The 13,550-nt window shown below is 51.9% G+C and overlaps 7 protein-coding genes across 7 annotated transcripts; 3 read left to right on the forward strand and 4 right to left on the reverse strand.

Annotated features, from left to right (window-relative positions):
• Window positions 1-290: 290 nt before the first annotated feature.
• Window positions 291-2,138, reverse strand: N7498_010641 (DNA-directed DNA polymerase eta; the record flags this gene model as incomplete). The annotated part of the gene is made up of 1 exon (XM_058457697.1): window positions 291-2,138. One exon carries the CDS (start codon window positions 2,136-2,138, stop codon window positions 291-293), a length of 1,848 nt encoding a protein of 615 aa, XP_058304596.1.
• Window positions 2,139-3,863: 1,725 nt separating this feature from the next.
• N7498_010642 (putative transcription factor RfeG) lies at window positions 3,864-4,826 on the forward strand (the record flags this gene model as incomplete). Its single annotated transcript, XM_058457698.1, has 3 exons — window positions 3,864-3,997; window positions 4,059-4,103; window positions 4,179-4,826. Exons 1-3 carry the CDS (start codon window positions 3,878-3,880, stop codon window positions 4,824-4,826), a joined length of 813 nt encoding a protein of 270 aa, XP_058304597.1. The 5' UTR covers window positions 3,864-3,877.
• A 1,609-nt stretch (window positions 4,827-6,435) lies between these two features.
• Window positions 6,436-6,756, reverse strand: N7498_010643 (NADH:ubiquinone oxidoreductase subunit NDUFA3; the record flags this gene model as incomplete). The annotated part of the gene is made up of 2 exons (XM_058457699.1): window positions 6,436-6,482; window positions 6,573-6,756. The coding sequence occupies 2 exons, from the start codon at window positions 6,754-6,756 to the stop codon at window positions 6,436-6,438; spliced, it is 231 nt and encodes a 76-aa protein (XP_058304598.1).
• A 355-nt stretch (window positions 6,757-7,111) lies between these two features.
• N7498_010644 (dolichyl-diphosphooligosaccharide-protein glycotransferase) lies at window positions 7,112-8,656 on the forward strand (the record flags this gene model as incomplete). Its single annotated transcript, XM_058457700.1, has 4 exons — window positions 7,112-7,253; window positions 7,304-7,414; window positions 7,468-8,174; window positions 8,237-8,656. The coding sequence occupies 4 exons, from the start codon at window positions 7,112-7,114 to the stop codon at window positions 8,654-8,656; spliced, it is 1,380 nt and encodes a 459-aa protein (XP_058304599.1).
• A 310-nt stretch (window positions 8,657-8,966) lies between these two features.
• Window positions 8,967-9,503, reverse strand: N7498_010645 (PET191 family protein; the record flags this gene model as incomplete). The annotated part of the gene is made up of 3 exons (XM_058457701.1): window positions 8,967-9,153; window positions 9,243-9,384; window positions 9,479-9,503. 3 exons carry the CDS (start codon window positions 9,501-9,503, stop codon window positions 8,967-8,969), a joined length of 354 nt encoding a protein of 117 aa, XP_058304600.1.
• Window positions 9,504-9,752: 249 nt separating this feature from the next.
• N7498_010646 (sterol esterase) lies at window positions 9,753-11,437 on the forward strand (the record flags this gene model as incomplete). Its single annotated transcript, XM_058457702.1, has 3 exons — window positions 9,753-9,787; window positions 9,849-9,928; window positions 9,987-11,437. 3 exons carry the CDS (start codon window positions 9,753-9,755, stop codon window positions 11,435-11,437), a joined length of 1,566 nt encoding a protein of 521 aa, XP_058304601.1.
• Window positions 11,438-11,811: 374 nt separating this feature from the next.
• Window positions 11,812-12,720, reverse strand: N7498_010647 (uncharacterized protein; the record flags this gene model as incomplete). Its single annotated transcript, XM_058457703.1, has 3 exons — window positions 11,812-12,156; window positions 12,215-12,627; window positions 12,681-12,720. 3 exons carry the CDS (start codon window positions 12,718-12,720, stop codon window positions 11,812-11,814), a joined length of 798 nt encoding a protein of 265 aa, XP_058304602.1.
• Window positions 12,721-13,550: the final 830 nt, after the last annotated feature.

A 13,550-nucleotide genomic window follows, 5' to 3' on the forward strand; every position in this document is an offset into this window, starting at 1 on the left:
TTGATAAAATTGTTTCTCCTTTGCTCAAGGATGTGATGATCTTTGAAGGAATAGCTTAATTCAGTTGAGGAATTCCTTGAATTTAAACGGCCAACACATGAAGCTGAGTGAAGCGTCTTAGATCAACATTCAACTGGTACATCTTTTCGCCTTGGAAGGTTCTCTTTGTATTTCTTTCACTTGTAGATTTGGGCCGTTATAGGCTATTTCATCTATGTAATCCCTTCGAGGCTAGCCACACCGGGGTTTTTTGTCTCGGTGACTCAAAAGGGTTCGTCAGAGCAACCTGCTCATTGAAAAGCAAGGCGCATCTGCCCTTTCTCCGGCTTACCCTTGCCTTCTCGCCCACCTCTTCCACGGGTATTAGAATTCCTCGAGGTGGCCGGATTCGCCGGACGAGACTGTTGCATACTTCTCGCTTCCTGCCGGTCTTGTATTTCCAGGTCTTTGGCAAAGTGCCAATCATCATGCTCCTCCCTTTCATACTCAGGGATAGATTTAGAACATTGAGGACAAGTGTATTGCGCATATTCTGCGCCCTCTATTTGACCCTCCAAGATCTCGGGATTGACGAAGTCCGGATCTTGGTCTGGGGGTGCCTGGAGGCCTTCATTGTCAGACGCAGCGGGATCTTCAACATTGAAGCCGGGATCTTTAGCAACGAGGGAATGAAGGAAAAATCGCTTTATCCCACTGTCCTCAACTTTCTTCCTCTTCCCGGGAGGCTGTTCACTTGAAGCGCTTTCCGAATCGCGGGGTCTAATTGAATAGCTCAAGGACTTGGCCTGCTCACCTCGAAGCAAAAAACCTTCAATGACCTTATTTTTGCCCACGCCATCCTCGAAACTACTCACGCTCAACGAGAGGTTCGAGCAAGGCCAGGCCTGTCCGTCAGCCACGACTTGGCGAAGTAAATTCTTGGCAAGATCAAAGAGAAGATTCTCGTCAATCGTGTTAGAAGCTGGAATATGCATTTGCCGAGATTTTGATTGAACCGTCCGGTGGTGTAGGGTGATCACTCGAGGACGGCGTCTATTCTCAAGCACGCCGTCCTCTACAAGACGCCCGTAAATGTCAGCTGCAAAGATATGGAGCCATTTCTCAGCCTGTCCCATCGAATTGATGCTTGGTCGAAAGGATTTCGCAGATAACATGGATTTGATTTGTGTCCGGGGATTGACCTCGGTGCGATCATCTCCGCGGATAATACCGTATAGCCAAGAGGCGGTGGAATCGTCTAATTTCGTGCGTAGCTGTTCGAGGGGAACATTGAGAAGATCGCTTACTTGCTCCGTACCGAAGATAGAAGTAATTTGGTCGCCCAGCTTTCCACCAAGCATCCGGATCTGGGTGAACTTGTAGCCTCCGAGAAAGTGCTGCACCGCACGGTTCCGCACCACGGTCTGCAGATTGGGTTTGTTGCATGCACTGCCCAGCTTCGCGAGCATCTTATTGCGAGCAAGGCCTGCAGAGCAGGTATAGTGAAGCTTCTCCCATACGGCATTCCTCACTGCGCGTACAATCTCCGCACCCACCAGCATGACAATATCATCCCAATCCGGGTCATCTTCTTCGCTTGCATCCTTGTCTAATTCGACCAAGCAGTCTTCGGGATCCCACATCAGCGCCGTAGTAGGAGGGAAAGGGAGAAGGGCATCTTTGTTCTCATCCTGCGGGCTTGGCCGTAATTCAGGGTACCTCCGTAGCAAGACGCAGTATATTAATGGAGAAAGATCAATAAACACTTCGTCGATACCTGCTTTCTCTAAAACGGCGGAGAGCCCCCGGGTCAGAGGATAGAGCTCAGGTTCCGACTCATCCGTACACCATCGCTCCAACGCATCCTTCATAGTCTTGAGGATCTTTCGTGATTCAGCGCGGTATGGATCTAGCGAGACCTTGTCCGTCTTAATGTTTCTGAACGAATCATCTCGGTAGGCCCATCGCCCACCCTCTCCCTCTCTGAAGGTCGCGACATGCTGCAGGACGATATCAGGACACTTTCCTCGGGCCTCGGTGGCCGAGAGCATGCGGGAGATGCCAAACGGTCTCGCTGCATAGTTGACGGCGATCAATGAGTCCCACTGACGTACGGCCAGGGGGTGTCGCGAGGCGTTCCCAGTCGCACCATCTCGCATTGCGCGTAGAAGGCATCGAGATCGATATGCGCGATGGCGCGGAGTGGGGTGGCTGTCGAGCCGTGGCGCAGAAGCTGAATCTGGCGATGGGTATAGCGGGAGCATCTCACCGCATCGGGGGATGCAGTAACCGGGTCTGCAGAGGACATGCTCGATACGTCATGGCGTCATGGCGACATGGAGGTAACAATAAGAACCTGAGGCGTCGAGTTGAAGGGACCTGGGGATCTGTGGATCTGACCCTTGGATACATCTCCCCAAAATGGCTTAGTTCAAGACCCGTGAGAGCCTCAGGTGTCAACCAGGACGTGTTTGTTTACTTTGCTTCGTGCCTTACTTTTTCTCCTACGTGAGTCCTGGATTTCATCTCTGGATGGCATTGTATGCCCGAGGGCATCTTCCGGCCCAAAATCAAATCTCGTCGGATTAAAAAGTGATGCTCGTTTAGCAAACAAAAGCGATCCTCGATCGGAGCGGACAACGCTGAGTGGCGGCCTCGGAACATTGCGTGCCCAAAGCCACGCATTCCTGCCCAACCTCCGCACTTGCACTAACGTCCACCAGGACCAGCGTAGACCAGCTTTGCGGTGGCAACGTCTCTTGATTCCCTGATCCACACACCGGCCCTGGCTGGCTCGTGGGAGACTTGATGATCGACTCCTCTAGGCCTGATTTGTCCGACCTTGTCGCCTCAAGGGACACACGAAGTACTGTACTGTACCTGTACCCTGGCCATACAGAGCATAGTTTTTATGTAACTAATTCCCGCCCGCTCTGGATCCAGCCCGAGCAGCGGTCCAGGGCACAGACTAGGTAGCAGTCCATGCTGGGATGGCGGGGCAATCATTTCACGCCCAAGAGGTATAGTCGAGCACGATGTAGCGATAGGATCGTGAGAGTGATGCATCTCGATCTTCTCATCCGGTCATAATTATAGTCATAGTCACGAAGAACCAGGACCGGCTACAAGCAGAATGGTACACTGCAGGTTCTAACCGTATTCGACCGTGCATGCTTGTTCACACAGTGGGGAGTCGTGGCACCAGCCCAAGACGACGGCCCAACCGCCTGAGTTCGCCCCCCTCTTCCTCTTCCTCTTCTTTCCCTTTCCCTCTCATCTCTTCAATCTTTCAACCTTTTCTCACTGCCCCCCCTGCCTCCCCCTACACCTCTCCATCTCTCCATCTCCCCCCGTGGAAAGAAGAAACAAAGGCCACCTAGAGGATCCTCAGCCCCCCCTCGGTCCGCGTTTTCTTCTCCTGATCGCTTCTCGGCCTCTCTCCTCTTGATCCTCCCGCCTTCAAACGTCTCTTGTCGCTCGACCACGGTGTGATTTCTTGCTCGATATTCCCAGGATACATTGCCGGACAACTACCCTGGACTACCCCTAAGGATTTTTCCGGACTTTCTCCCACTGGACTTGTCTGGACACCATTTTTGCTATCCGACCAAAGGACTCTTGGATTTCTGGCTGTATTCCCGTGGACTGTTGTTTCGATTCTTAATAAACCCCTGGAGTGAAGCTACGCATACTCGTCATTTAAAGTGGTGACAAGTCAACCTTGGATCTTCCGTGCCGGTCGCCCCATAGAAAAGCTGTACTTTCTTCCAATATAACGGACACATCTCACCTGCCGTCTTCTCTCCCGGGATTCTCAGTTCAGTCCGGATTTCATTTTCTGTTTGGGCCCGCCCCTGAGGAACCACTTGATTTCTGGAATATTTCCTCGGGACACATCATGACAGGCCGTCAGAATGAATACTTTATTCCCGGTGATGGAATCAGCCGCGAAGTTATCCAAGCAGATATCTGCCGCTATCTGGGGAACGATGCGCTCGTGAGACCCGGCAACCATGGTGTCCGTCTCCTCCTTTTTCCCTTCCTAACTCACGACTAGACAATCTGACTGACCATCACAGGGCCGCCAAGGGTTCTTCATCCGTGCTTATCGGAATCTCACATCTGTAAGTCGACTCACGACATCTACCACTGAAACCGCGGGGAGCAACGAATCTGACCATGGACTTTTTTCTGGACAGGAGATGATTGCTGATCTGAAGGCTGACTCTGCCCGTTGGGAGGCGGATGTCTCGCGACGGGCTGACCTAGGCTATCCGAGAGGTAGTTACATTCAAGATGTCAACCCATCTCATGCCCCTAACAATCATTCAGCCAACTATGCCACATCTGCCATACATGAGGTTCGCCAACAGCCGGGGCCATCCCCTGCCACATTCAGTGCCGCTCCGGCACAACAGCCATACATGGATTCCTATTCCCAGAGTCCGTACGGCGGATCCCAGAATGCTCCCTACAACAACCCTTCCTCATACACATCCACACACTCGCCCTACACATCAAGCCAGGCCCCTTACCCTCCACCTCAAGTATCCTACTCTGGCCCGTCTCAGCCCGTTGCGACGGGCGCCGACATGCATCCCCCTTCCTATACCTACTCCGCCACTGGTGGTGGCTATGGTTACGAGGGCGGCGGCCGAAATGCCCCCAGATACCCTGGACCAGGCTATGATGACCAGTCGGATTATTCCCCCGTGACTTCCGGGATGGCATACCCTACCACTACTGCCCCGGATCCCCGGATAGGAATGGAGCCGAGATATACTCCGGAATACGAGCGCAGTAGGCCGCAACCCACCAGAGAGCGCGATCAGCATCGCCGGCGGTAGACAATGAGGAAAGCCAAAAGAAAAAAACACATAAAAAAAAACAGAATTGCAGCGAGCCTTGTCTTGTGTATGCATGCTTTCTTTCTCTCCGTGGTTCCACTGGATGAAAATTGCCTGCTTTCCCTTGAACTGATGAAATACCCTGGGAAAATAATGATGTCTACGAATCCGATCTTCCTGGACTCTGCTCCGCTTTCCTCTATGTCCGACTATGCATTCATGATTTCCAACCAGAAAACCTCCCCAGTCCAGGAAAATTCCCGATCAGGAGATCCGCCAGTTGAAAAAGAGTTTCCACCAGAGCTGGACATCCATTTCTACCCCATCTCATGCCAAGGTTCTGGAATCCCATTTGATACCCAGCCACAGCACAGTGACTCGAGCATGGTTCCAGGGAGAAAAGGCTTCCTCTTTTGATTATCCTGTGCTATCGTGCAGCCGGCCGGTTAGTAGTAGGAGCATTGTGCGTCAGTTTCGAAAAGGTGGCATTCTTGGATTTTTTTTAGCTTTCGTTTCCTGCTTTAATGACTTCCGGATATCCACCATTGGGTTCCATGTTTCCTCGCAGGGTTGTTTGACGGTGTACCGGATTTTGTGTCTCTTTTAGCAGTGGCTGCTTTTCATCTCTTTGGACCTGTCCTTGGTGGGACACGGGACTTGTGCTTTTCATGTTTGCTTTTTGGGGGCTTCGGCCTCGTGGGGTATCGGGAAAGACTGCTTTCATAAAGCGATGCTGATGAACCTACATGTAGATATGAGCATTTACGGCGTTTTTCTGCTCTGTGGTTCCCGTTTTGACTTCTACCGTTCTACAAACATAATCGAACCCATTTCTCCCATTCATTTTATCTTTCTTCTTCCTAGACCTTGTCTGGGTGCCATATATTTACATATTTCAACAAAGAACAGTACTGTAGACTAGCTACGAGAATAAGAGGAGCTCGCACACTGGGAGTCTTAATCGCAGTGGTTACAGGGAGGCACAAATGCTCCCGAGATTTCTGTCCAATCATTTCAAGTTCAATAGTAATATTTTTGGGAAAATTTGGTCTTAGCAAAGCTGAAGTAATGTTAAATAATATGTAGACTTCGCAAAGAATGCTCACATCGAGCTTCCTCGCCCAAGTCAGTCGGAGCAGCATCTTAACCGTCATATCAAGCATGGGGTATTTCACTCGTGGCATTTCTCTACCCAATGATGTGCTTGCTCATGAATACTCCACCTACCAAGAAACCACAATAGCGGCAATATCTCGCAGCACAGAATCCAATAGTTTGAACACAGGAAATCGACTCGGAGTCGGATAGATGATCTTCTCAAAACATAGTACATACAGCGGCACAACGATCTCAATATCCGACTATCCCGAGATCGCAGTACAAACAAGGTTGGTATCAAAGCGCCTCTTTTCGGGAAAACAATGACAGACAGGGTCGCTTGAGTCAATGGTCAACGGACGACATTGCCCAGGACCCTAGTGCTGCATGAGGCATCGCTAAACAGCCCTTCTCCTCCCATGGGCCAAATTTCCGTTTCGTCTGGACCAAATGTACCCAGCATGGCTCTAGTATCCTCCACGGCTCAACTTTCGTTCTTTTTGCGTCCCTTTTATTGGTCCTCGTAGCCCCGAGGGATCTTCCGCGGACCGCTCGGAACTGTGCGCGTTGGTATCATGGTTAGCCTCACAGTTTCAAATAACAGTCTCGTAACTCAAACTTGGTTTGAAGGGGCTATGGTCGCCTTACTGGGATAGGACATGGGGATAGGCTCCGGGTCGACGTCACCGAGAGCGCGGCGGATCGGGGGAAGGCCGACCAGGGCGACGGGGCCCATGGAGCCGATGACGAGGGACCAAAAGATTGCCGGCTTCTCGTGGGAAGCCCAGCGCAAGTAGCGGAGGGGAGTGGACCAGAATTGAGGGGTAGACATGACGAACGGTAGAGTCGGACGACGGTTCAAGCGAAGATTTTTGAGAGGCGGATCTAACAACCGAGATATAATGGATCGCAATTCGAGACGTTACGAATTGGGAGTAGCAGATACCACCCGGTGCTTGGTAGATAGGGTTGGTGAGGGGAGACAGTCAAAATCGGGAGGCCGTGGGGAAGAAGTGAAGTCGAAGTTCGGAGATGCCGCAGGTCCCAGCGTCGGGTCTTGGCATCGCCCATCTAACACGTCGCCCTTTCTATCTATACTCGACTCTTCTTTCCCCCCTCCACCACCCTTTTTTCTTTCTTACTTCCGTTTTTCCGGCATTTGCTCCGCTGCGCGGATCTCTTCCAAGATGCGGTGGTGCCTTGCGTTCCTTCTCTGCTGCTTTTTAGCGGCAGTAAACGCTCTGAGTAGCTCCGGAAGCCGCCTGCTGGTGGTCTTGGACGACTCCACAGAAAAGAGCTCTTTCTCGACCTTGTGGTCCGATTTGGAAGGTAATTGGATGTCCTTAAATGGTCATGGACTTCGCTAACAGCAGTTGTAGGCCGAGGGTACGATGTGTCTTTCGAATCACCCAAGAGCGACAAGCTGTCCCTCTTCGAACATGGCGAACGAGCTTACGACCACCTCCTGATCCTACCCCCCAAGTCCAAAGGTGGGCATCCTATATTCTGATATTTGGAGCTGTCAATTGACCCAATGGCATAGGACTCGGCCCCAACTTGACACCCAAGCACATTCTGGACTTCTTGAACAAGGACGGCAACATCCTCCTCGCTCTCTCGGGCAAGTCCGCAACCTCCAGCGCTATCAGCTCCCTCCTCCTTGAAGCCGACATTCACCTCTCGAATGACCGCTCCGCCGTCGTCATTGACCACTTCAACTATGATACCGTCTCGGCGGCCGAGAAACACGATGTCCTCCTCCTCCAGCGGCCCGCCTCGCTGCGTCCCGATGTCAAGGCCTTCTTCGATGGCGAGGGTGTCCTGGCCCTGCCCCGAGTTGCTCCTCAGACCCTGGGCAGTGACAGTCCTCTCATCGCACCGGTCCTGCGGGCTCCGAACACTGCGTACGCGTACAACCCCAAGGAGGAAGTGCCGGCGGCTGAGGATATCGAGGCGACTGGCTCCCAGTTGAACATTGTCTCGGCCATGCAAGCTCGCAACTCTGCCCGCTTCACTGTCCTTGGCTCCGTTGAGGCTCTGGAGGACAAGTGGTTCTCCGCCTCCGTTAAGGCACCCGGCGGCAAGAAGACCACCACTGTCAACCGGGAGTTCGCTAAGCAATTGACTGCTTGGACTTTCAAGGAGACCGGTGTCCTGAAGGTTGGAGAGATCAAGCACCACTTGGCCACCGACGGCGAAGTTGCTCTTCATGACCTGAACCCTAAGATCTACCGGATCAAGAACGAGACCGTACGTGCACCCTATTATGAAACTTTCGTTGTTTTCAAACTAACCGTTCTTTCTTGGAATAGTTCTTCAGCATCGAGATGTCTGAATACTCCTACGACAAGTGGGTGCCCTTCGAGCTCCCCGCCGAGGATGAGCTTCAGCTGGAATTCACCATGCTCTCCCCCTTCCACCGCCTGAACCTTGAGCCGACCAGCCGCACGGAGACCAGCACCGTGTACAGCACCAAGTTTGTCACGCCTGACCAGCACGGCATCTTCTCGTTCCGCGTCAACTACAAGCGGCCATTCCTCACCAACGTCGAGGAGAAGCACGAGGTGACGGTGCGCCACTTTGCGCATGACGAGTACCCGCGCAGTTGGGCCATCAGCGGCGGCTGGGTCTGGATCGCCGGTCTGTGGTCGGTGATTGGAGGCTTCCTGGCGTTTGTTGTCGTGTGGTTGTACTCGGCCCCCGTGGCTGACAAGACCAAGAAGACGCAGTAGATCTGTATTCAACTATATTGCCAATGATGATGTGGATTATTTTCCGATGCCTATAGTTTCTAGAAATCAAGCAAAGTCGATAAGTCGGTTCGTTGAGCAGTCCAATATTGCCCATGCGTGTTGTACATTTGGTGTCTATCTGAGATGGGAGATGGCACTGACATCCAAATGTGGAAAATAAACAAGATAACTCCGGACCATGCCAGCATGAATCAGAATATCCTCACGCTTTGATAATACATAACAACTGCACGGTATTCTCGGCTCTGCAGTGCGTTTTCGCAACTCCGACAGCATCCTGAACATAGCCTTACAGACCACGGGTCTTCTCGGGATCCATTTGTACCTCATCGCCACTGATTTCCTTGACGGACTGGAAGGCCTGTTGGCCAGCATAAAGCTGCTCGCCCGAAGGTGACTTGCCGCCCTCCAACTCCTTAGACACCGCAATGGGACGGTTGCCACGGAACCGCTTGCGCATATCGATCATGCCGCGCCTAGGTTATTCCAATTCTCACGTTAGCCATAACTCTCCGGTGTTGGGCCCGTTTCTCCGAATTCGGTGTCACGTTCGTGATCCACTCACTTGCACTCGCTGAACCCTTTCCGCAACTGCTGACACTTCATGGGCAACTCCTCGGCTAGCGGCGAGGCGAGACATTCGCGCGGCGTATGACGCTGGACCATAATACAGTCCGACTCCTGCAGGCACTGGGCCAGCGCCTCTCCTGGTGGGTGGACATGCGGTTAGCTCACCTGATGCGATGCCAATTGCGGCGGACGCGGGTGCAGGGACTGTGGCACCGCCAGCTGTATACTCACGGATATCATTGCATGAGCTGGGCATGGCGAGCTCGTGGAGAGTCCGAATATAAGACTCGTCTCCAGATTCCGATCGGAAGAGTCGCAAAATCGGCCGATCTCAACATCCGGTGATTGGATAACCCCGGATGAGTAAGCAGGATTTCACATGCACATGACGTCGTGCGTTCAAGTCGTTTCCAACTCTTTTCTTTCTTCCTCGTTTTGTTCCACCATTCTTTCTATAGAGACGAAGTTGATGCAGTTGTATGCATTACTGGTGTGATTTCTCATCATGGCGCGCGTACCCTTTCTTGGGAGGCTCTTATGGTACGTCACTGGCCGAGTATCTGGTACCTGAATGCCCGTGGCGACTGACATTCAACTCCAGGTTCGAGTATCTGGCACTCTTCGCGTCCCTAGTTCTTGTCCTACTTGAGACCGTTATTCATCTCATCACTTTCTGTCTACGTGAGTTGACTCTCGCTCCGCGTTTGAGCTTGGAGGCCGACTACTGACCTGCATGCAGCCACGCCGATCATACGATTCTGCTATGAACAATCCAAGGCACTTTTCAACAAGATCCTCCCACTCGAGGCGCAGGTCAAGAAAGACAAGCGCACTAAAGAAGAAGTCTTGGCTGGATCTATAGCTGAAGCCTCGGATTTTGTTGACATGTGCGCTCTCTTTGGCTACGAAGCGGAGGAGCACATCGTACAAACCGCCGATGGATACCTACTTGGCCTGCACCGTTTGGCATATCGGAAGGGCGAAGAGAAAACACGCGTCAATCACGGCTCCGACAGTATCCGCAAGAAGGTGGTCTACCTCCACCACGGTCTACTCATGTCCAGTGAGGTGTGGGTCGCCTTGACAGACGAGCAACGATGTCTCCCATTCCAGTTGGTAGAGAAGGGCTACGACGTGTGGCTGGGCAATAATCGTGGCAACAAGTACTCCAAGAAGTCTGTCTACTTCTCCCCGGGCTCAAATGAGTTCTGGGACTTCTCAATGGACCAGTTCGCCTTTCACGATATTCCCAACAGCATCGAGTATATCCTCAACGTGACGGCCCAGCCTTCGCTCTCATACATTGGTTTCTCGCAGGGTACTGCACAGGCATTTGCCACTCTCGCAATTCACCCTCTGTTAAACCGGAAGGTCGATGTCTTCGTCGCACTGGCGCCTGCAATGGCCCCCTCAGGCCTTCGGAACCGCATTGTCGACTCCCTCATGAAAGCTTCGCCAGATTTCCTCTTCCTGCTATTCGGTCGACGAAGCATCCTCTCGTCGACAACAATGTGGCAAACAATCGTATACCCACCAATTTTCGTCCGCATTATCGACACGATGCTCTCCATGTTATTCAACTGGAAGTGCCGCAACATCACTCGGACACAAAAGCTCGCCGCCTACATGCACCTGTATTCATTCACGAGCACCAAATCCGTCGTGCATTGGTTCCAGATTATCCGCAACAAGAATTTCCAATTCTTTGACGACGAAATCCATGCCCCGTTCAGCGTCGTCGCTAGTGAGCGCTTCTACAAGCCCGTCAAATACCCAACCCGCAACATCAAGACCCCCGTCGTGCTTCTATACGGCGACAGCGACAGCCTCGTCGACATCAACGTCTTGTTGCAACGCCTACCCCGCGGAACCGTTGCCAAACCAATTGCCACATACGAGCACCTTGACTTCCTGTGGGCGTCAGACGTCCACCGCCAGGTATTCGGTCATGTCTTCGATGCGCTGGAAACTCACAGCGCAAACGGTGCAGTCCCTCCTGAGGATGATCCTGTAGATAACAAACTGGATGGGAAGTATCTTCTTGACGGGCGTGCTTCTAATACATCGGCGCTGCGGTCGCATCATTTCCTGCCGACTAAAGGGGGTTTATGGGATGTCTTGATCATTAGGAAACTCTTCCCATTGTATATAACTCTCGTTTTTGTCGTTCATACCCCACACCGTACATGAAAGCCTTTGATTGTTTTTGATTGAAACCCGATACAAGACCGTTATTAACCCGAATCCGACTTTCCTTAGAATCTATCAAAGAATACGTATACCAAATATCTAACCCTTATGAATCTTTCTTGCTCGGTTCCTGTTCTAGTTGCCTGGCTTTAGTCGAGTCCGGTTTCAAAAGTATTGCTGTAGACCTCATGGTTTCCAATAACGGGGTAGAGATTTTCGGAAACTCTATGATCTGCTTTTGGAGGAATGCAAGTTTATACGAATTTGTAACTGCTCAGAGAACAAGTAGATTCAGCGGATGTTCCGAGGTCTCCGATATAACCGACTAGCTAGGCTCTCCTGCCTATGCAGGTAGGCAGGTAGCAAATCCAGCCCTAAGAAGCCATATGCGCACCACCAGAAACATGGAACGTCTGCCCCGTCAACCACTGCGAGTCCCGACTAGCAATCAAGCTCGCAACACCCGAAACATCCTCCGGAAGTCCGGGTCGACCCAATGGCGACCACTTGGACATGCACTCGTCGATCTGCTTGGGTGTCAGATTCTCGCCTCCGGGGATGTACTTGGCCGCCATCTCGGTGTACATATCCGTCTTGACACCTCCAGCGGCAATGCAGTTGACGGTGATTTGACGAGCGCCAAAGTCCACAGCCAGACACTTGGTCATGCCGATAATTGCTGACTTGGACGCCGCGTAGATTGAATGGTGCGGAACACCCTATATCATCAGCGGTCAGCTCCTTCAAACATAGAAACCTTGGAAGGTATATACACACCCGAACGGCAGAAATGGACGAGGTCAGCATAACACGCCCGTACTCGCTCATATGCTTAAACGCCTGTTGAGCAACGAAATACTGCCCCTTGACATTGACCGCGAAGATACGGTCAATGTCATCGCCCGTGTCCTTCTCCAGACTTCCAAAGTGTTCGATGCCCGAGTTGCTCACTACAATGTCCAGGCGTCCGAACTCGCGCATCACGGTCTCGAACATGGTCTTTACCTCATTCTCTTGCGAGACGTTGGCTTGGATGGTTATGGCTCGCACGCCGTGACCTCGGATTTGTTCGGCCACGGACTCTGCGGCTGGGGCGGAGGCTGTGGAGACATAGTTTATGGCGATGTTGGCACCTTGTGAGGCGAACTTCAGGCCGATTGCAGCGCCGATGCCGCGGCTGGAGCCCGTGACTGGACGTGTTAATGTAGATCTATAGATGCGGGGGAAATAGGTGGAAGCGTACTGACTGCGACTTTGCCGGCTAGGTTCTTGTTCTCAGACATGATTGAATAGTGTGTGTTCATGAGAGACGGAGAGAGGTTCGTATTGAGAGGTGCGCCTCCCACACCGAGAACAATCGGTGAGAGCCAGCTGCGTCTCGCGGTGTCGCATTTATTAGTCGCCAACTGCACGCACTGGCCTCCCCGCTTGCATCGACCTGAGAGGTCTGTCTCGCGTAGGTCGAGTCACTCTATGCACCATATTTCCTTTTCTTTTTAGCTGAGGTTAGTAGCGAGTTAGTGAGGGCAGAAGTGAACCTTATATTATAACTATAGCTATCCACACGAGAGCACCTCTAGCCGACAATTCGACAAAAAGCCCGTGTTTCCTGACACACCAAGAAAAATACCTTGAAAAATATCCAAGTCCACCAGCGGCTGATTAGGCTTTTGCTCGCGCAGTGGCACGAGGACCCATTCGGGCAAGTGTTTAGCCTTCCGGAAGGAACAGTTCTGTCCGTCAGAGTTGAAGTTGCAAGATGCGCAACCTCCTGAGAACACAGGCTATCCACCAACAATAAGGACGCAGCGGGACGTGAAGAAACCAGCGTTACTGCCGTAATTGTCGTAGGCTTAACCTTAGAAGCCTCTAGAGTTCGGTTTTGAACTTGAAAAGTTGATAGATGGAAAGTGTCAGGTTATGTAAAGTGAAAAGCTTGCCAACGGGGAATGAAATTTCGTTTACATGTTTAACAAAACGAGTTCTCATGTTAAGGGCATTGAACTCTAGCCCCCCGGGGATCAGCTGCATCTGGGGCTTCAAAAAGTCCGTTCCAAGGGTTGCAAGTAGAATGGAATGTTAAATATCGACTCGGTGTATTTGAATCCAGTTC

The sequence above is a fragment of the Penicillium cinerascens genome, assembly GCF_028974065.1.
Source record: "Penicillium cinerascens strain IBT 15544 chromosome Unknown scaffold_4_segment0_segment1, whole genome shotgun sequence".
Lineage (NCBI taxonomy): Eukaryota > Fungi > Ascomycota > Eurotiomycetes > Eurotiales > Aspergillaceae > Penicillium > Penicillium cinerascens.